Raw genomic sequence first — 23,507 nt, forward strand, 5'->3', positions numbered from 1 at the left:
GCAGCTCTGCACAACTTGACATCCATAGAGAGCTCTCAGCAACTCTCCTCGTAGTAAAAGTCTAGTTAAATCTCTTCACGTTTTAATCCGACTCATGCCCTTCCCCGCCCCTCCCCCTCCCTGTGATATTTATAAAACACAATCCTCTCCTCCGTTCGTTCATCCTGCTTCTCCTCCTCCACCGCCACCACCGCCGCCGCCTCCTCCTCCCCCGCCTGAGCCGGCTGCCCCTGGCCTCCTTAAAGCTATACGCGGGTGGTTGAGTGGGAGTGCGGCAGGCCGGTGGAGTTGAAGCCGGTTGTGAAGGTGTTGTAGGGGTGCAGATTGGGCATACCCACCAGGGAATTGGGGATCATGGTGATGGTGTTGGGGGTCATGAGGGGAATGTCGTCCGGAGAGCGCCGCAGAGTGAGCGTGTAGTCGGGCAGCGAGGCCAAGCGCAGTGCCCCCTCGTTGCTGTTCCCCGCCTCGCACTCATGGTGCGTCTGGTTCATCTGCAGCGACATGATCTCCTCCTCGGGCGCGTGGTGGCCAATGTCGTTGGAGGTGGTCTGACGTTGCGGGCTGGGCTGCCCGTGGCCGGAGTCCTGCCGCCGCTTGTCCTTGCGGTAGTAGAGGGCTGCGAAAGCCAGCACATTGAGGAACAGCAGCGAGGCTCCCACAGCGATAGTGACGCTGAGCTCTGTGGAATAATCCCGCTGGTTCTCCACCACTAGCGGCCCCGTCTCCTCGTCGTCACCCCAAGAGTCTTTGTCCTCACTGTTGTAGGCCGGGGACATGGGAGGCCGCTTGGTGTTGAACGGCCAGGTTTTCCCGTTTCCCTTGGTGGACAAGGTGTTCTGGGTGGTCTCCGGCGGGGGCACTTTGGTGGTGGTGGAGGTGTAGTGGAACATGTCGTGGAGGTTGTACAGGTGGGGCACTAGGTGTTTCCAGAAGGCCACTTTGGTGGCGCGGTAGTGGTCCCGCACGCGTGGCTTCAGGCCGATATGCAGGTAGAGCTGGTCCTGGGGGTTGTACTTGGACCAGGCCACCTCCTCAAAGCGGTTGGCCTTGGTGTGGATGAACTTGGTGTCTTGGGGTACTGGCTTGTTGGGATCCCTACAGAAAGAGAGTTGACAGACATGATAACGTGTTAAATGGGATTCTGACAGTACATTTATTTATTCATGCTCCCACATTCATGTGGGAATATGAAGCGCATGAAAATACTCAAAACAAAACATAACAGTATCTGTCACAGCTTCAACTTTTTGGTGAGAAAGAGGTTCAGCCTCCACTGGAGAATTTATTGATCATGCTTGGCGAAAGCACAAACCCACAACAGCAACTAACAGGCTGCAGGTAATAATTGATCAAGGTGTGTGTGGTACACTTTCTGTCGCTGCATCAACAGACGCTGATTTCAATTTATTTCCCCAATCCACTAACATTTTTTGTTTGTACCACAAGATCTCCATACAGCCCGACCCAATCCTCTTCCAGCGACCTCTGCGTGGGCATAATGTGTCTCAATGTCTGTCTCATCCTCCCCTATCCTCTCACCCCAGATGTTGTTCTAAATTCAGTTCTGATGCAGCCCACCCACAAAAACCAGGGCAGAGGCTTTTAAAGTAAACACATATGAATAAGTCAGCAGGCTTTAGGGCTCGCGTCAGGAGGCATCTTGTTGTTGATAATCCAACGCTGGTGGAGCCCCTCTGCTAATTGCTTAGGGAAGGCAGCACAGTGTGCATTGGCATCCAGTGTACTGATGTAAAGTGGACCATATTAATCAAGACACTAAGAGGGAACTGCAGAGGAGCGTGTGTGTGCTTGCATTTGAGGATGTTTGCGTATGTTTGAGACTGAAAGCGAGAGACAAAAGGGATGTGTGAGAGTGTGTGAGAGTGTGTGAGAGTGTGTGAGAGTGAGCGAGAGAAAGAGAGAGAGAGAGAAAGCAAGAGATATTTTCTGGATGCAGTACTTCTTTTGATCCACAGAGTTCACTGTTCCACTTTTCAGTTTTTTGACACGTTGCTTCAACACCGGGTGGCCAACAATTTCAATTACAGTGAAGTTATTGATTTATTGAATGAATTAACATATAGCAGGGTCCCACAATCACACAACTCCATGTTGCCCTGTTGCCATACGATGTCGGGAGTGGGAGTTCTGCGACTCATTGCTATAGCCTTCGGTACTGAGGAAATTACTTTCTGCAAAAGAAACAGAAGAATAGCGCTGCGGCCTTGAAAACACAAGAATTGATGTTGGAACCGAAAAGTTAAGACTGTATTTTTGCAAGGAGGAAAGGATCTTTGCAGCATTTCTCTAAATGTCATGAAATATCCCTTTGCGGGTCTGATTGCGATGTCAGTGGCAAGCAAAGTTCAAATTCAATTCGGGGTTTAGGGATATGGCGCCTACAGTGTTTTTTTGGCACGGGCTGAAAAACCTCTAAACACAGCCAAGAGAATTAAAAGCCATGCCAGAAGAATTCACCCTCCATCCTCTCTCCTGTTCGTTCCTCTGCTGTCATTTTTTCTTTTCCAGGTCAGTGCTTCAGAGAGAGAGAGAGAGAGAGAGAGAGAGAGAGAGAGAGAGAGAGAGAGAGAGAGAGAGAGAGAGAGAGAGAGAAAATAGGTAAAACAAATTGAGATGGCTGGAGCTGAATCCCTGGACCTGGGCCGGTGTCAGCAGAGCAGCCCGTAAATAACCTCTTTTATTAGGCCCGTAATGATCCCCAATGAATATTGACAGCTAGGCTATGATGACTTTGTAGCTGAATATCTGTAATTAAGTTTCAAAGGAGTGGGTGGTGGAGGTAAGGTCATATTGATCTCCCCGTGTGCAACATGCCAGAGAACAGGACGTCAATGGAGCAGCCTGAGACGTGGTTGTCTGCAGCCTGCGTGCTTCATGCATTTTCACAGCGGTCTTGTGCATCCTGTCACACACACACGCACACACACACACACACACACGGAATGCAAATGTTCTCCCCCTCTCTTTTTGTCACACAAGTATACATACACGCACATGACAACAATGATGGGGGTCAGAGCAATCTCAGTTAATGGGAATTCTGGGCATTTCCGAAACACTGCAAATGCTCTCTTTTCAGGAGGGTCTATTTGCCCAATTGTTAGAGCAAAAATATTGAAAAGGTACATGGATGGATCTCACAAAACAATCAGTGTGTGCAGGGAGCAAAGGAGCGGTGGTGTGGAGGAGTTAGAAAAGCTCTTTGGTGGCTGGCTGGTTCAGAGCAAGTGAAGATGAATAATTTAGGGAACACAAAGAAATCAATGTGGCATCTTTAGTTAATTTGATTTGCCGCATTAGAGAACAACTGGCTGCCTTATCTAATTACACACACATATGCTTGGGTAATTGTTGCAAAGTCAATAGTAAACAGGCTACATTCCTTTGAACAATTTCTACCACCGCTGCTCAACTCTGGGCTGCATGCTGGCTTTGAAGTCCTGCCCTGAGCTGTGGAGAGAGAGAGTGATCTCTGCTGCTCAATGTGGTGAGGGATACCAGGTTACCCTGCTGCATTTGTACTGAGGCTTACTGGGCGCTGTGTGATGCGCTGTAGTCAGATCCACTTTATAATGGTTCCTGAGTGCTGCGCTGCTGCGTTTTCCATCTGAACGTGGAAAAAACGGAGATGCAATCATTGCCGACGTTTTCTGTAGGTGGCGGAAATTGTAGGTGGTTCAGCTTTTAACTGTTCAATATGATCCAACACAATGGTTCTATGCTGAATAATGCCAGAGTGGAGCTGATGATCTAGAAACCTTACAGACATCTTACAGGTCTTAATTTGTCTCTCCCTTGTATGCGTGTGAGGACAAAATAACATGATAAACTTTCTACATAATTAAGAACAAAACAACAGCAAAGCCCACAGACGTTCTTTGCAACAGCCACAATGTGACGCACGATGAATTATAAGCTGCACAAGATATTATTGTGTGCACCCTTTGTAGATAATAAATAAATAAATAAATAAGGAAAGGTTGAAGCTGTGATACCGAAACTGTGCAGTGTGTCTTAATCTCTACAGTGAGCTTCATGGTTGTGTGAACAGCAACATTTAGTTTGGGCTCTGTGCTCTTATTACTTTCAAACAATGTTGTGACTATGACGTCAACTGGTCGCAGCTGAACACTCAGACACACCGACGGAACAAAATAGAACTAAATCGGCCGGAAAGATAAGCTCGGAGATAAGATATCAACAGTCTGCTGATCTTGATGGGCTGAAGACTTTTAGAAGTCACTGCACAGTAAAGAGTTTTTGTTGGAGATTAAAAAAAAAAAATAAAAAAAAATAAGTGAAAACACTTATTGAACATTATCTTAAGCTGCAAGCTGAAAAGAAGAGATGTGTCAAGGGTACAATTACAAAATAAAAGGCTGCATTTGCGTTGCCTGTTCGTTTGAGGTGCCTGAATAGCCTCAAATTACAGCTGCCATTCGAACCTGCTGGTCATAATTTCACATTCAAATATTTCAACCGGGATAAAACGCTGAACACTGCGTCGCTGTCAAAGCACTTCCCCGAGCTCGCTGTACGTGTTCAGCTCTGTAGCAAACGCCTCGCTGAGACTTGTATGAACAGCCCTGGCATTATGTGATGTTTGTGGTCCTGCTGGGCTCTCAGAGCTCCCCTGCATTAGCTGATAGCTTGCCTCCTGTCAGACCTCCCACTTAATCTGGATGGTCATTGGAGCTATGGCTGGACTCCCAGGCAGAGGAGAGGGATTATTACACCCATAAAAGCAGGCGTTTTAATGGCCTTTCGGATTTCCTCTGATGTGTTCATATGACTGCGGTACGATAAACCATCGCCTTCGTCCCCTCCTCAGTCCCCCCCCCCCCCCCCACCCTCGCGATGACCTGCTGACCCCCGCTAACCTTGGCCTGTCTTGCGTGTGTAAGTGCTCCCATGTGTTTGTATCTGTGATTGACTGAGAGTTTATGTGTGTGCTTTTCATTGTGTGTGTGCTCTTCATCTCCTGTCTGTCAGCTTGTGTACCTGTTTGTGTGTTTGTATTTGTGACGCATCATGGTTTGATGACCTCTGGGGCCACACAAGCGCGGCACTTGAACACAAGACACGTCGCATTTCACGAAACAGTACATGTCGTGCAGTGATGATGACGAGCCTCTCCAGGCTGATATGAGAAAAAAAAACAAGGCTTCTGTAGGTGTTAAACTGCTCTTCTATAGGATGCTGCAGCACCTGGATGACAGACACGACTCCCAGCTCTACCCAAACGTGTGGCAGGACGGGGGCCTGAGCTCATTACCTATTCTAAGCCCCATCTTCACGCACTGATGTATAAGGTAGATAAGGGGGAAGAATGAATATCATTTTCTTTCTTTTTTCATTTCCCATGTACCTCCTTCCCCTTCTCATCCTGATGTAATTTGAAGCGCTTGAATGATCATAGACCTAGCCATCACCAAATCTGAAAAGACACGTTTAGGTGCCCCAAGGCAAAAGACAAGAATCTATTTCCCCTACACTCAGGGTCTCTGAATCTGCAGCTATAGCTCCCAATATAAAACAAGGAAAATGCATTAATTCAGCGGCACTGATGCTCATTTTGCGTAGCTGCTAAAATATGCGAAGTTGAAGCCTGTTTTTGAATTTTTTTTTCAAATTATTGTTGTTACTGTTGTGAAACAAATCAATCCCCTGAAGTTGTTTATCAACTTACCAGGTAACACAAAATAAGCAGCTAATTGTAATTTTCAACTCCAACAGAAGGTTCCCAACACCTCTCGCTGCATTCGGTGTAAATCTTTAATAAATACACTCTTTGTAATTCCCTTTGTAGACTTGGTCTCGGCTCGGTGTAGGGGGCAACTTCAGCACTGAGCGGGCAAATTACAAGGCTGTGCTCTTTTACCCTTCATGTGGCTGCACGCTGGGGCGGAGGGCTGACTGATGCGTGGTTCATATTTAATGGCAGCCTCCGGTTCAGCAGGCTAAGTGATGCAGGGCGAGGCGCTGTGACTTTGGGGCGTGCCGAAGTCTTGTAGGACACATCTCTCGGACCACTCCTTATTATGGATGCTATTGATTTGTTTGATTAGATGAGTGGCAGCCACCAAAACACCTCCCACACCTTCCTTGCATCCCCATTCTCCCTGTTTAAACCAATTAGCAGCTTTCTACCTCTACCTTCTAATGATTTTAGCATTTCACTTACATTTAGGATAGATCCCCATTTTAATCTGACCGCAACATACACATGCAGATCTACTTCCTTTTCTCCTCCTCCCCTGCCGCCCTCCTCTCATTACATACAGCTCACAGCATGGACACCGATCAATGGCAACCAGGCCCCTTAACAAGCCACACCACTTCCTTACCTTCTCTAATGCAAATCAGAGTATTGGCTACAAATCTCCCATCAAGTGAGTGCCTATTTAATGGAGTAGCTAGGTGGCTGTGCTGTTCCACAATGCCGAGCATTCACAGACTCCTGGTACAGGTTGAGTACGGTCCTAACGAAGGAAGCTGGAGGGAACAGGGGATAATCTGGAGAAAGGACAAGGAGGGGGATCAGGGATGAGTGATGTAACTGCTAGACAGCTGGGGTAAAAAAAAGGAGTGCGTGAATGAGGTCAAACGGGAAAAACAGTTGATGTATGCATTGTTAACCCGACAGAGGAGGGGTGTCTGATTGACAAGCGGGAGGAGAACAAAAAAAACATCAACTAGCAGTGTTGTAAATCAAAGAGCTGGCTGTTTAACTGCACTGCAGACACGCTGTAGTTACTTCTATCTACATTTGTTTGGTCGACAGCCGTTGTCACTAAAGACAAAGCAATCCATACTGCATATTGCTCATGTTGTAAACGTAAAACATGAGTAGACTTTCTTTTTTTTTTTGGTATAGATTAATGAAAGAGAGGGGGATGGAGGAGAATGAGGAAAAATATTCAACACATGACAGCGCTCTGCTCTTTAACTACCTAGCAAGGCCGTGCGCAGCATGTGGCACAGCTCACACATAGAACAGGGGAAATGAGCGCCAGCCAGCAGGAAGAGAAAAAAAACAAGTAGTGGGAAGACGGACCAACATATTTACGGCACTAATGATATATAATGATTGAACTTTTCTGGGGCTTTCATCACTTTGTCTGTTTTGAAGTGTTCTGCCAGTGTTTTTGTGTATAGTCGCGCTGCTGTGCTTGCATTTGTGTTCCAGAAGGTGTGGAAGTCGCAGTATGTGGACTTGCTGCAAAACTTTCGGAGAAACTGTTCAGAAGAAGAAGTTGTGGCAATAAAGCGCAGGCAATTTTTGCCTGTCAATAGTAAAACAAATGTTACAGCCAGAAAAATAACTCTGAGGTGAGTAAATCCCCGGCTTCTGAAACATCCCGAACTCTCGTACTGTAAACACACACTCTCACAATCGCACTCACACGCACGCTAAGAAGATTTGACAGCATGCACTCTCTGTATGCTTTTATGCTTCACTGACACTGATGGAGGAAAAAAAATAAAAAATCAAGCGCATGGGCAGGGATTTGCCCTGTAAAGATGACACATGAGAGCCCGGGACAGGAAGAGCTTTGGGGCCAACGCTGCTATGATATACACTGTTGACATGCAGTCCAAGTGTCTCAACATCATGTCACACATGTTTCTACAGCCAATTTAGAGAGGGGGCAGGAAGTGCAATCTGGGTCAGTTCATTACGAACATCTGGAAGGGGAGCGAGAGCTGCTTTACAGATATAGGGAAGATGGTTGTTGGACGGCAAGGGAATTCAACTGTGTCTTAATTAAGAGGATGTCCTCTCGAGCCAGACTGGGTTGGGTGGTGTTGGGGGAGAGATCTATATCCCCTAGTGTGGTCTAAATGAGGAGGATGAACTTCAGAATCTATGAGAAATATCTCACATCCTCAACCCCCACCCCCCCACCCCCGAGGTTGATGGTAGATTCCTATACTAGATTCCTATAAGCAGCATGGCTGGGTTTTTTATTATCCTGGAATCTAATCCCAGTCTCTTTACCATCTCAGTGCCTAATTGTGGTCTGCATGTAATCCCCCAGTCTGGAATTATGCCAAGGCGACACACCAGAGTGTGGATACTACCCTTTACATGGTGAGGTCTAGAACCACTTTACTCTCTCACAACTCTGTTTCTTTTGTCTCAATAAATTAGTGACGTGGAAATCTACAAAACTGACATAGGCTACATCCACACTACTACGTTTCCATTTTAAAATGCATGTCTTTTGCTTCGTTTACTTTGAGTGTCCACACTAATATGGAGTTTTAGAGCACTGAAAACGAAGGAGTTGTGTGGACAGGCGTAACCGCATGAATTTTTAAAATGATGACGTAGACACCCGCGTTCGCTACTTGATTGGGTCTTAGCAGTCACGACGTGTTCTTCCCTGATTCGTCACGCCCCTATCACATGACCCTTTTCTGGAAGAAAACAAAAAACAACAGCCTTGATTGAAGACCAGTGGTTAATTCAACATAGATCACGGATTATAGGCATTGCTGACCTTGTCTATACTAGCAGCTGTTGTGCAGTTAAAGTCTGCATTTTATAATTCTCCCACTGCCGACATGCGGAGCAAGCATGCTGTTACTGGAGCGATTAGCGAGCGGCATGTCCAGCGGCATTATCAGCCCTACAGAGCGGACGTTTGATGTCACGGTTTTGCGGCTTTGAGGAGGGCGATGGACACAAAAACGCAGAACTATTGTGAAGTCCACACAGAAACTGTAAAGGAACAAAAGCATGAATGCTCTCCAGTGCAACAGAGACTTCAGCCATCCGACAGAGCAACGAGTGTGAGAACAGACAACAACAAAACAGGAAACAAGTGAGACGTGTGCTGACCAAATCGTTTTTTTTCTTTTTAAACGTATTAGTGTGGATGCAGCCATAGGGTCAGGAGTGAAAGTGCTTTGTTTTTTGACTTTTGATACTTGCCAGGTTGAAGGCCAGGTCAGGGTTACGAAAGGCCTTCTGCTCATGGCATTGTGTTGAGTCTGAATGGTTGTGGGTAAGACAGGCAGGTCTGTCTGTCATCATCCTTTAGTATAAATTTCACTGATGTCGCAAGATCCAAGTTAAGCACCGTGCATTGTTACCTTGAGGCCTCAACGTTTCTCATTAAAACTAAACACACTCGCTCTTCTTTAAACAGCAGATAATATTCTTGAAAGGACGAGTAAGAAATCTGTATGTACAAATTGCAGCCTTGTATGTGTTGACACAAGATGGTTGCCTGGCAGGCAGAGGAGACAGCTGTTTAGTCCCAGCATCACTGATGGACCTCAGTGCTTTCCTTGAGGTGCCGACATCAGTCCATCTGCACTAGTCTGCCATTAGCAGTTCAAGGAACTAGCAGAGCCGGCGGCACGGGGCTCAGCCTATCAGACAGATGTAAATGCCACCTGATTGGACAGCGGATGATAGAGAGACAGATAAAAAAAATAGAACAAGATTTCAGGATGCCTCCCATTCAGGGTGGGATCAATACCTCTCTGGTAACGGGGAATGTCAAATTAAATTTCCGTTGTAAGAAATGATTACTAGTAGTCATACAAAATGGCCAGGCATTGTGATGGGTGGGGGTGAAAGTGAGCATTGTGGGGAGCGGGACTCACCCAGGGCACGGGTGATCGACTGGGTCCACGGTGAGGGAATCGATACCACTGAGGGCAAGAGTTTGATATGTCTCCCTGATAAGTCTCTGTGTCTTTTGAGCCTTGGTGTAATAGAGCATAGATAGTATTTCCAGCCAAATACACACACAAGCACACACATGCACACAGAAGGATACAGAAGGGCAGGCAGCCATGCACACATACTCAACCCAAACAGGCAGCCAAGCACAAATAGCACACGCTCTGGAGGAACATTTTATCTTCCTCAGATTCAATATGTCTCAGGTTTTCAGACTAGGACCCAGGAAGTCCAGGCAAAAAACATCTCTGAAAAAAATGTTGAAAAATGCCTTTTCTGTCCAATACCATCCATTGTAGACCTTCGTTTTTCCTGCAGCTTCTCTTCTGTAGCACAGACATCCTTTTAATAGGACTGAGATAGAATTTCTCTCCGTGACTTTCTATTTATAACAAGTTTGTAATTGTGTGATCACTGGTTTTACTAAATTGAAGGTAATGCTGTTAAAAGTAATTTAAAAGACAAACTATGTGTGAATAAGTTTTGTTACAACTATTATTAGACCCAAGATAAAAATAAAATAAATTGGTATTAGGGATGGATAGTGATAACAGGTCTTAAATTGGTATTGATTGGTTCCTGATTGCTCAGATTCATAACACTGTAATGATCCTTCAGCAGTCAGTATGGCTAACAGTATTTGAATGTCATTCATTCAATCGACATTTTCAGTTAGACTACCGTTAAATAATTTTTTCCTGGCATGTAGCCATCTGCTAATGCCGATGGTCTTTTGCATTGCGCAACTCCATCATGGTTGTGTTAACAACGTGAGGACTGAAATACCATATATATTCACCAAAGCAACTGCAGCTCCACCATCACTGCAGCCAGCCCACTGCCCCTGATTCAATACATATATACCTGTTTTGGAGGTCTGGTTGCTGGTTAATGTTGGTGAGAGGCTTGTCACTAAAATAAGTACAGCTGTCCACCTTAATGGTCATCCCACCTTAAGTGAGCCTGGGCAGAAGTCACTGGCCTCGGAGTTGTAGCATTTATTCACCAACAATTAAACTGTACCCAATGCACTGCTATGTTCACAGCTATAACATTACTGATACTCACGGTCACACAAATGTTCTCTTTCTCTGTCTTTGCCGACCACACACTCGCTCATATTACGCCGCTAACCCCGCTCGTTAACCCCGCTACATTGATCCAGATTGATGGATCGTTACACCCTTAGTACCAGCCATCGATCTCACAATTTTCTCTTCCTCCTGATGGACTATTAAAAGTATACTGAACACTGGTGCGTCTAGTTACACATTTGAATCCTATTAAAATGAAGGAGGATTATTGATAAGATTACCAATAAGTATTGATACCGATAAGCAGTATCGGTATCAATACCAGTTGGGATAACTGATGAAAAAATGTACTCACCCAGTCTTGGCAAAGTTGGTCCAATAGGTCATGACCACAGCACTGAGCATGACATCATTCTTCGAGAAATTACAGGGGAAAAGGTCAGTGGGACCAATCATAGGAATTCCGAAAACATAGGGCACCTCGTCCCCGTGGGCGGAGTCTGACCAGGCGGGCTTCATCAGGCTCTGGCAGTGGTGGTAAAAGGCGTAGAAGTAGGTGGGTGAGCCGTAGCGAGCGTGGAGATCAGCCGTCACCACCGAAGGCTCCACCCACTGGTGGTCGGTGAACAGAGCCACCAGCGTCTTGCGCCTGGTCTCTGGATTGTCTCTGTCTGCCCAGTCGGTATACATGAACTTAATGGTCTCCCTCAACGTGTCCTTGCCCTCCGGATACCCGTACAGACTGTCCACAAAGTCTGACACTGAGAAGTCAAAGTCATTTCCAGACACGCCATCCTCTGAATCCACCACGTTCTCCACAAACCGCAGCCCTTCGCCCTGGTTGACCCCCAGCATGATGTCGTAGTTGAGGAACTCGCCCTGCTCCATCAGGATCTCGGGGTCGTCAGGGATAACATCCCCATCGATTACAGGTCCAAAGGCCACGTGGTACCTCGCTGGTTGTATGTCCTGCTCCACCAGCTCCCTGGAGCTCTTCTTCCTCAGACAGTCCACCATGTCTAAGGTGTCCAGGACATTACAGCCCACCTTCTCCGACAGGAGACGTGTATACTTGACCGGCTGGTAGTTCACCGCCCAGCTGGAGAGGGCTGACCCGCTCTGAATGATGGCTCTGTGGAACAGACCTGCACAAGGACACAGAAAGAAGAGACAGGATGATGTTCACTGTGTCACTACTACGGAGGATAATTCAGTTATGTGCTATACTACATGATTGTTAATTTTGTTGCTGCCATGATCAAAAGGGGTCTGTCAGCTACACAGTTGATAAGAATAACAGAGGCCAGACAGAACAAGTGCTTGTTGCCACACAGAACAATAATGGAATCGTGGCTGTGATAATGACTGTGCAGATGGCCTGGTCTCTCTGACAGCTCGCAGACAGAGAAGGGAATCAGTACTCTGTCTGTCATCTTCCCTTCTTCCATCCATCTCTATAGGCTCTCTCGATATTAATCCCTGCATGTTTGTCAGGAGCAGATGCTGCCAATGTGGCTCGATGGGTTTTGTTGCAAATAGAGGATGGACTATACCATACCAAAAAAATCAAGTCATTTCCTTGTATGAAATGCAGAAATGCAGTAAGAGTTCGTCTATAAACCCTGCACACATGCCATCCCCCCTGTTAATGTACTTTTCAAGGTAGCTTGAATTGGATGAACCTCAAACACTACAATTATAGACACAGATGCTCCCTTTTGCAGTCATTACATACACACACAGTACCTCTGCATCAGTTATGCCTCTCGCAAGTTAAAAGTCATTTTTACCTGAAAGATCACTAAATTCTACAGTTTGTGGGTGGATTGCTATAAATAAAACTAGACTCCTACTCGCTACATAAGCAGAAGGAACGGAGCTGCACACATTCACCCGGCAACACAATGCAACATAGTGGCACACAATGAAAGAAGCTGAGCAGAATAACCACGGTTTCCTGCATCTGATATACATAAATAGACTTATGTTGCACTCAGAGTCAACAGACCATTCATTATGTGAATCTACATAGGAGCTTGGTGTTTGTGCATGGGTGGGCTTCAAAGGGGGGCGGAGGGGGTTCAGAGACGAAGGCAAACAAACCTACTAATCAAATGAAATTACATTTTAGTCGCAGGGCAGGATGAAGGAAATCTTCAATGACTTTGCACCACAAGGAACAGATCCCTAACAACAAACATAATTTCCTTAGAAATAATTGAATTGCTTCCCCTTTGAAAAAGAATCCTCCTTCCGCCTTACAGACAGTAGAGTGAAGGTGACATGTCATCCTCTTTGTCTCGGGGCCCTCCTCCACATCGTTGTTGATGCCTCGCAGTCTCTGTTTGACAGCCCCACTCATCCGTCCTCCCGGGGTTTTCAAAATCACGAGTGCTGTTTTACCAATCTCAAAGAAAATCAGAGACCACTTCACCATGCCACTTTATCGCTCATGGCGGTTTCACTGCCAGAGTCATGGAATACCACTGAACTCATGATATTGAAAGCCACAGCAGATGAAATGCTCCAGAAATGGCACGCAGACATAAAAAAAAAGAAGAGAAAAAGTCAATAGAAGATCACACATTTAAGCCACAAAGACTAGCAGAGAAATATACAGGCACGCAGACTCGGTTTGTGATATTTCAGCGTCAGTGTGGGTGGCGGTGTTGAAGTCTTTGTGTTTATGAGGTAAACAGCAGACTTAAGTGCCAGATATATCACTTTGGTAGTCTTAATCAGAGGCGGCGGGGGGCTTATTTCTTCTTGGCGAAGATGAAGCGTTTATTTACAGAGCTATTTACATTTATTTGTTCGCAAGTAGTAAGTAGAATTAATGTGTCTGGGTGAGTGAACTGTGAAATGTTTCTGTGGTGAGTGTGTTTACTGGTATAAGCCACAATTTGTGTATTTGAACAATGAGTTTGGGTCTGAATGCGGCAGCTGTTGGCAGCGAAGATTTCACAACATGTCCTAATATAAGTTTTTGATTTAACCGCAATGAAAGAAATGTGTGTTTATGTGTTTCTGCATCTTACTACGTGGAAGAGCTCGTCAGCTCTCTGAGGCCTTGCCAGGACGCTGACCTTCGAGACGTCCTGTGGTTGTGCGTCTCTGCAGGACGGTGGCCTATGCCGTGTCCCAGGGAGCGGAAGCAGATGTCGAGGGTTTCACCCACTTGAAAGCATTAGAGGGGCAGCCGCGAGATGAAAGATGGCCGCTCGGAGGCAGAGAGGGGGGCTGGGGCTTAATCCTGCAATCCCTCCCCTCTCCTCCTCCTCTCCTCCTCCCCTCGCTCTTTAGTGGTATTGCCTCGCTTCACATCTCAACTCAAGATTGCGCTGTGCAAACAGAGCCAGTCATGGTGCAGGGAGTCCGTCCAGAATTCCAATGCCGACAGACAGGCCACAGGCACTTTCTAAATGTCTTTGATCAGAAAGTTGCTCGAGGAAAACGTTTGCCAACAGAACCCTGTGATTGGCAAGGCGATTTTGACAGACATATGTATATCAAATCCCTTTGCCGTAATTGAGGAGAGCGGCTTGAATGCAACTGGGCTTGTCTGAACCAAAATATGGCCGACTGCTGAGGAGGCTGCAGCCAGGTTGACAACGTTAGATTTATCTCCTGCTTTGGTTGATGAAATGGAGGACGAGTGACTGAGGCTTTACAATTGTTTGTCGAGAAACATAAATCCAGCGCACATGAGCTGTCACCGGACCGATGAATATGCATTAGAGCTGTGTGTGATGAGCCCCACTGTGGTAGGAAGCTCACGGGGGAAGGTCAGGGAGAGAGGAGAGAAGAGCGCAGGCTCTCTCACCCACTGAGGGAATCCACTAATTATCCACACTGGGAGGTGTACATGTGTGTCTGTGAGTGCACGTGTGTGCATGCACGTGTATTTATGCTGACGTTGATCGATAAGAAACGGAGATGATGAATGGACCGACAGACGACAGGCATCATCATGATTGGGGTTAACCGTTTGGGACATTGTTTTGTATTCAGTATCTACTCACATCGCGAAAAAATTTAACAGAAAGGGCATGACGCAACATGTGTGTCACATTCATATCTTGCATATTTCACCCTGTAAAAGCAACAGATAGCCCCCTATCATTATCTGCCTGTGTTTGACATGCGAGAATCCGACACCCAAACTGCGAGCAGATCCATCAAACCATAGTGTTGCTGGCAGATTGAGGTCACGCTGAATTATGAGCGGAGCTCCGAGGTAATCACTCATTGGATCCTTGCTAAAATGCTGTCGCGTCACTCCGCAGCCGCCTCTGTGCTGCGGTATGCCGACCTCGACCGCGCTGCCCTCTCACTAGACACCCGTTAAATGGGCATGCAGTTCAGCCCTGGATTGGCCGAGTTGCCTGCGGAGATAATTCACAGCTGATAGGGGAAAGAAAAAAAAGCTTGACCTTGAGGGTATGACGACCGCCGCATAGGTTAGAGAGCCACAATCCACACAAACACACACAAGCTCAAACAAACACAAGTTGAGGCCATGTTTTGACAACAGCAATATGGATAAATTGCTGATATAAACAAGCCAATGCCGCACCAGTGGAGAGAGAGTAACACGACGTGGCTGGATCACTGCTAATGTATTACATGGCAACTATGGGCATGTGAGAGTGTTCAGTCCGTGTTAATGGACAAGGATGTTCTGTTGGTGATGATGCCAGTAAGCGCCGTAAATGACTGTACTTTGTAATGCGGAACAGCTGGCAAAAATCACTGAGGCATCAGCGGTGAGTTTTATCAGTCTGGCCCGGAAATAAATGTGCCTGTAAAAAATGCACGCTGCAGAAACCCCACTACAACCTCAACAATGTCATCCGCATGAAAAAACAAAAAAACAAAACAACTGCACAAAGACGTCTATCAGATGACCTTGAAAGTTTGGATCGGTCAAGTTTCATTTTATAGGTCAGTGATTCATTTTCTTAACAGCATTCCACATGACTTTAAGAGGTAACAGGATAGAAAATATGCAAAGCAGCAAAATCTTATCGGAATTCTTCTCAGACACATAAAAGCCATCGCAAGAGAGAAATAACGTGGCCACAGGGACACGTCTTTCTCTTTTCTTCCCCCCTACAACTCCTCCTAAATCTTGTACATGCCTTTTCCTCGCCTTTCAATCCTTCCTCTGCTCTGTTTTTCTGTCTCTCTCCATCTCACTCTCCGTGTCTCTTTTTCTGAGGGACCATGCTGAGTCCCTCCCTGCTGATTATTAGACATAAGCTCGCGTTCAGCAGAGCCTGAATCCTCTGAGCCATCTTACCTCCACCATCACTTCACTGTAAGCAAATCTCCACAGACCCGTGGACCCGTGCAGAGCTCCCTCTGTTGCAAACATTTCTCTCTGTCTACAGTCAAACTAGGCTAGCGCTCAGTTGGACACACTCAATGAATGTTGCTCTGCCTCTGTTGCTTCATTTCACTCTTCTTTATTTTCTCTTTGTCACTGCTGTTTTTCCCCATTCTTTCTTAACTCAATCCACAGTGTTTTTTTTTTTATCTAAATGATAAATATGAAGTACTTTTAATCCAACCTGAAATATTTTAAGCCCGCTGGGAGATGAACACTTATACATTTTGCCTAATTATACATCCCTGGCCATTTGCAGTCTCATAACACAGGGTTAAAGCTGCTGTCTCCATGACTACAGCCTACAGTACCACAGGCTGCATCCACTTAAACACAAGTGCCTTTGGTGTGATCATGCATTAGTCCATGGGTAATTTCACATTGGTCTGGCAGCCCTGAAACAACACCTACATAGTTTTTCTGTTTCATAAAAATTAACGCCCAACATCAAACTCGTCGACTTCAAAACCAACGAACGCGCTGATGGAATCAGCAAAAGGGCAATGCTCTGCTTTCTGAGACAGTAGTCACTTCCTGGATTGCCTCGGTCCACACATATACTGTAAATTAAAGCACAAAAGAATCCAGGCAGTGTGTGTGTGCGTGAGCTTTAATCCGAGCAAGGCTGTTATTTGCTGTACTTGTTTGCTTAAACATTAAAAATGAAAAATGACATAAAGCGGACCAAATAGGACTCACTACTTGTGATTCATCGTGTGCAGGGTTTGTTGTCTTGCTCTTTTATGACTGTTCTTGTTACCTGGCTTCACATGTTTCCTCTGAACCAGATTTCCACTGGACTGATTTCATAACAAATGATCCAAAAGGATAGCTGCCAGAGAAAATGCATCTTCATCCCAGAAACTGACTGTTTTGTTTTGCATGGATCAGAGCACAAAAGCGACTGTTGCCTAATTCCTAGAAAACTTAAGTCTGTCTTCCATCCATGGGAGGTGTTGAAGCAATCTACAAGTGAAGAGCAGTGGGCTTCAAAACAGAAGGACTGCCCTGCTCATGTTACATCATGTCCATATAGAGTGTCTGAGGGACCATCAGTGTGAGACATGCTTCATGCCAGCCCTATATAATGTTGTTTGAAGCTGTCGGTCTTCTGCTCCAGCCTCTGTAGAGACAGCCTGCTTGCCTGCAGGCTGTGGCTTAGGCCAGATAAAGAGTTTGATCCATGGGGGTGGATGGAGGGAAGAGGGAGGGAACGGGAAAGCAGAACAGAGGAGAGACAGATGAGAGGGGGGAATAAAAGACAAAGAAAGGATGGGATGGGAGAGGAAGAGATGAAGGTATGAGTACGGGAGAGGATAGAAAATGGAAAGTAGCAGGAGGCAAAAGGGGAGGGTAGGAGAGGAGAGGAGGATAAAAATGACCCCACTGACAGGCTGTACCCAGGTTGCAGGATCGATGTGTATCTGAGCCCAGCGAGTGTGATACCTCCTACTAATCACGACATGACATCCACTGGTCAATACCACACACTCCAGGCGTCGTCATCGCGCGCACGCCGGCCTCCCTCGGTCTGCACGCACAGCACAACAGGGCCACTGCTCCTCCTTGACCTCATCAATCTGGCTGCTAATCAGAGGCATGCACACCACACATGTGCCAAACAGCATTTGTTGACTAATTCTCAGCATGTATTTTCAGCCTAGAAATTGGCGTCGGCGGGCGGGGGTTTACCTATCTGCATCAGGACATTTCAGATTAGTGCATGTCGTCGGTCGCTGTAAATGTAAATTGTAATAGAAAATTCCAATACCCTTCTGTGATTGTCGAAACTTTTTGGTCCTTCTGTGTTGTATTGTCCAAATATGCCAAATTGGATCCGGTACTCTTCGTAGGATAACAATGCTATTTATTTGAAAATCCTATGTGATCCAGTTTTGGTGCCCACCGACTTATTCATAAGCGTGAATAGGCATGAACCCATTCACTTAGTGTCTTATGACACTTAAATGAAAGCAAGGGCAGCTTTTACTGCACTGTAAGTAATTTGCTGGTAAAGTGTGTTTAATTGCAGGGTGCTAGCAGGTTCTCCTTTCTGTAGTTGACATTTGGTGACTGACAGAGTCATGCAGAATATTCAGCATATAAGACATACAAGTCACGGCACTTGAATTGTATGAGGAAAAACTACAAGATGGAAAAGTTTCAACAAGGGAAGGAGGAAATCACTGAACAATTTTCTATCATTATCGATCGTATGTGCACTTAAATCATGGCAACAAAATGCCCTTTACTGCATTTACTAATTCTTCAGCTGTTTCCTGTATTTTTGGGGACGTTATCTGTGCACGCCTGCACATATACAAACAGAATTGATTTCTGTCCTCCTCTCCCCGCGCAGCCTCCCTGCCAAACCAAGAGAAACAGAGAGCCTGCACGGCGATTTTTTTTCCATTTGCACTCATGCATGTGTCACTAATGCTGCAGCCTCTGAAAAGCAGAGAACGCTATCTCCGTGTCCTTCAACTGCTAGCTCTCGTTGTGCTGTCGCATTCGCAGCAGTATATACACCGAGCTCACTCCACGTTGCTGCAGTGCCTAGATTGGCCTGATAGCTGTGTACGCACAACAACACGCACTGTCAGCGAGCCTCGACTAGGCTGTCGATGTGGAAATGGGAAGAATAATGAGTTATTACAGGGTTGTCTGTGTGCATCTCCATGTCATGACTGTGTAAGCGGCTCCGCTAATCTCATTAGATGGGACAAGTTGTTAAATATGTTTTCTGATTTCCTCTCTCTTCTCCTGCTGCGTCCACAAATAGATTGCAGATCAGCGCGCTGAGAGGAAGTGCCTTTAGCTCCCAGAGAAGCTGGTTTTCATAGGAGCATTGTGGCTGCTGTTTAGTAACCATGCAAACATCTGACTCCTGTTGTTTCTAAATATATGCAGCCATGTTTTACACCCCATGTGCATCGTATAGCAGCCCCATCGCTTGGTTCATTTTTATATATGCAGCAAGCAGTGACAGCAAAAGACAAAGAGTGCACTCACTTCAAGGAAGCAAAGCTCCATCAGTACAAATCAGATGTAAAATATGTCTAGCAGGGGCGGGTCAAAGATATAAGTCACACACAAATATGACAATTCAGCCGTGAAATGTGGAAGGATGGGAAGCTTCTACTCTTGGCGACATCTTGCCTGTGACAGCCAGATGGGATGGCTGAAACTCATTTTTGGGCCAAGCAACGCCACGGAGACAGCGCAGTTGCATTTGTGACAGACAAATTATCGCAAGGGGTGTACACACCCCCCTGGGGGGGGGGGGGAATCAGAGGAATTCAGAAGGAAAGAAGGAAAGAAAGAGTGACAGAGAGCGAGAGACGGAGAGAGAGAGAGGGAGAGACGGAGAGAGAGAGAGAGAGAGACAGATCTCGGCCTAAGTGCCTAAGTCTTGCAGAAACAGATTAGCTGTGAGCTGTAGGGGTACAGGAGGTGAAACTGAGATGGATACACACATCCCAGTTAAAAGTAGGAGGTAGGTGGAAGCTTACTGCTTACCCTGGCCCTTTTCACAGTCTTCCAATACAGAAGATCACTTGCTTACAAGCCTTTGCGTCTGGTTCAGAAAAGGATATGTTCCCAATTTACATCTGATTGTAGCTTACGTACAAAGGCAAACAATTTAAATGTGCATGGTGTTCATGCAGACGCAGAGCATGAACATTTTGGCTTAGCTACACATGCGCATCCTCTAAATACCGACTGTTTCTAGAGGGAAGTCCAATTCTACTGTAGCTACACAGAAAATACCAACATGTAATAAATGTACTGTATATTATACAACCCACCCACATAAATGATAACATGATAGCATGCACACACACACACCTGCACACAAACACACGCTCATATAATTCAGGAAGCTCATTAGGCGCCACACACACACACACAGAGCACCTAGCAGGCAGCAACCTTTTTTCTCTGACCAAGAACATCAGCAACCCCTTTAATCTAAACCACCATTAATGAAGCAGAACCAGAGGAGACGTTAGGGAGGGGGGGGAGTACTCCCCTGGATGTGCTGTAATTCCTGCACCCCGCTCGAAAATATAGCGGCCTTCCTATTAGCCCCCCCTGTTACCAAAGCCTTTTAGGGTCTGTGGTCACATCAGCAGCAGCGTCCGAGCTGATTAACTATTGTGCGAAGCATGAACATGCCAGGCCGGGCGCGGGCTGCAACAGTGTGAACATATTCTTCTAGCTGTGCCTGTGACACTCTGTGTGTTCCTCCCTCACAGCGCCTGACACCACTGTTCCCTGCTCTTGCCCATTGTGCCAGCAGCCCTGCAGCCAGAAGCCACACAAGCTCGGTCTAATTCAAGGCGGCACACCATGCAAACAGCGGACCAAAATAGGATGGATACGCGTCGCCCTCGCCTCGCCCTCATTCTTCGGCACGCATTAAAGATTGAGAGCGAAGCTCAGGCTCGGGATGGGACGGCGCTCCGAATGTGATCCCAGCACCTGACCGTGGAACTACCTGCTCAGCGGAAGGCTGCTGTGTTTGTGCCTTTATTGAGCGTGTGTGTGTGTGTGTGTGTGTGCGATGAGTGGCCTGTATTCTGTGTGCTGAAAGAAACACAGTTGAGGGATAGCAGCACTGTCACAACAGCCCATCCCTGGAGAGCACTATGTCTGCCTCCCCTGCCTCATTCTTCATACTGTAAACTCCCATTGAGTCAATTACTGTGGCAGAAGCTTTAGTCACCATAGCCATTTACTGTAAGTGGACATTGAGACAATTGGGTTATGACATGTCGTACTGTATGTCCATTGGCAGCAGCGGCTCCCAGTAATTCTACTTGAACAAATCAAGTCGACTGTAAATCCCAACAATTAGGAGCTATTTGTGCAGCCTATCTGAACTCTGTATTCGGCCACTGAGCATCGATGTGCTGCACAACTAATCTAAATCAATTTGTTCAAATGTTTTTTATTTTGATTAGGGAATACGCCGGCCTGCTAAGATGTTGACTTTAGCAATAAAGACGAAAAACGTGTCGACCAAAGTGTCTTCATTTCTGCCTCCTCTGAACAAAAGCGTGCTGACTACACATTTATCTGCGCTACAAAGTAGAAAATACATCTTAGCAAGACAAACAGACAGTCGTATGGATGAACTAGGCTGCACACATCTATCCTCATTGTGTCACCGACTGAGAGAGGGGGGAGGAAAAAAAAGGGGGAGGTCATGGGAGGATAAGAGAGGAGGAGAAAGTTAAAAAAGAAAAAAGCGAGAAGACTCAAAAGTCCTTAGTGGGTGCTATTGTCCCAGTGGAGTATTCACAGCAGGCAAAGGCTCTCTGCATAAGGAAATGGCACTCTGCATGCTAACTGTGACTTTGCATTCATTGTGAGGAAGACACAGGCATTTCAATGCATTGGATGACTCATGCAACCATTTCATATCCAATATGCGCTGTTCTCGAGCTCAATACCCAAGGCTCTGAAATGATTTCAGAGTGTGATTTGGTTGAATTAAACGTCTTAACACCAACATCTTTCTATACATGATATACCACAGATTCAGAAGTACATTTGTCAGACCTATTCAACAACAATTTGATTATTGTTGAATCTAAGACGATGACAAAAATGTGTTAAAGGGCTTTTGGCAATGCATTGGAGAAACTACAGTCTGAGCTAGTTCATGGCTAAGAAGCTTCAACGGCTTTCGGAACAGTTTGCTCAAAGCATTTTCATTTAACTGTATTTTGTGCAGCTCCGCCACCCCTCTATAGGGTCATATTGGCTTATGACGCTCTGCAACTGTGAGTAAATATAAGTCTGTGTATTAGATCTGGGGGCCTGAGATGAAATCTAATTTCGGTGAGCTCAGAGAGAGAGAGAGAGAGATTGCTTGCTGATACACATCCACATATCCAAGGCCACATCTGGCAGGCCCTATCAAATATACATGGGCCTCAGGAAATCACGATATGGCTGCACTCCCATTATTTCCTCAACGCCACAACACATTCTTGTTCCTTGTAAGGTGTTTGATACCAACACCGTCCGACCTCATGAGGATACCATTTAAGAGATGAATATTGTAATGAAGGCAATAAAGCACGAAGATGACTTGGCTGATATTGAGAAGTGACAGTTAATTTCAGTCATTGGGGTAGCCAGCTGATAACAGATTGATAGTGTCACAAACCATAATGGACAAGTAATTAATATCTATTGCACAGACTCATTTGGGACACTAATGTATCATATTGAATTTTAGATTACACACAAAAAAAAAAACCCCGAAGTGACAGAAAACATCTCAATGTCTGGCGCCGTGTCAAACTCATTTCAGACCAGCCGGCCTAATAACAAGGCCTATATACATTCCCCTTTCACAGCAGCACTCCAGCAATTTGCAATTTTGGCAGCACAGAATGCAGTGTATTTATTTATTTTTTTACCTCCGGCCCTTTCTGTCAAGCTCTGAAAAGGCCAAATGGGTAGTGGAGGACAGTTTCTTCACCATCTCGATACACAATGATGTTGGTTGCTTACAGAGGAGTGGTGGCGCAGGGAGGAAAACGCAGAGTGACATGGCAGAGATCCCCGGCACAAGGGCAGAGAGCTGTGAGCTTCGCTGTGGTGACCTCGCCGCGGCTGCCTCGTTCTCTATTTATTTGTGTGCGTGTATGTGTGTGTTAACATACTGCCCATGCTAGCTAGCGTCCTCCTGTTAGCCCACATTGTGTGGGTCCTTGTGCGTTCACACACGTCTGCCATTCTGGTGAACTTTGAGCCGTGCGATCGCCTCGCAGAGGTCAGAAAGGCATTCAATAGTTGCCTTTCCGCCTCAGCGGGCACACTTCAGATTATCAGTCTTTTACATTCAAACCAGGCAGTAGGCAGTGGAAGAGAGAAAATAAAAAAAGAGCAAAAAAAGAATCACAATCGTCCAAGAGAGTGCACAAGTTCCTTTCTGATGTTGTTGTCCTCTTTTCCATGGTAACATGCCTTTTACTGCAATCTGCCGATTTCCATATCTCCCTCTATATTATCTTGTCTTTGTTGTGTCTCTTGCTGCCAGTGCCAGTGCCAGTAGGCACACAGCTGTAGCCACATGAAATCCCCTGGAGTGGAAGAGTATGTGGACGTACATGTACACATGGACTGTGTGTGTGTGTGTGTGTGTGTGTGTTTGCTTATGTGCAGAGCTGAGCCGGTGTATAGAAGTATTTGCGCAAGTACGTACATGTTTGTGCAGTATTGATGTGAGTCTGTGGAGATGAGTTATATGTGTGTACGAGCCTGTGTGTGTGTGTGTGTGTGTGTGTGTGTGTGTGAGAGAGACTGAGTGTGCTCGTCTATCAGTTCGGCTGCATGCTGG

At 46.0% G+C, this 23,507-nt stretch overlaps 1 protein-coding gene across 6 annotated transcripts in view; it reads right to left on the reverse strand.

Moving 5' to 3' along the window:
• Positions 1 to 245: 245 nt before the first annotated feature.
• nlgn3a (neuroligin 3a) overlaps positions 246 to 23,507 on the reverse strand; it is an 89,868-nt gene continuing 66,606 nt past the window's right edge. For all 6 annotated transcript variants that reach the window (XM_076103844.1, XM_076103843.1, XM_076103841.1 and 3 more), the window contains 2 exons: positions 11,114 to 11,903; positions 246 to 1,098 (listed from right to left, as the gene is read on the reverse strand). In XM_076103844.1, the coding sequence (XP_075959959.1) occupies positions 246 to 1,098; positions 11,114 to 11,903 (1,643 nt within the window). The remainder of the gene's footprint in view (positions 1,099 to 11,113; positions 11,904 to 23,507) is intronic.

This window comes from Anarhichas minor, unplaced genomic scaffold (assembly GCF_050575085.1).
Source record: "Anarhichas minor isolate MPS153535 unplaced genomic scaffold, ASM5057508v1 ptg000028l, whole genome shotgun sequence".
Taxonomy (NCBI): Eukaryota; Metazoa; Chordata; class Actinopteri; order Perciformes; family Anarhichadidae; genus Anarhichas; species Anarhichas minor.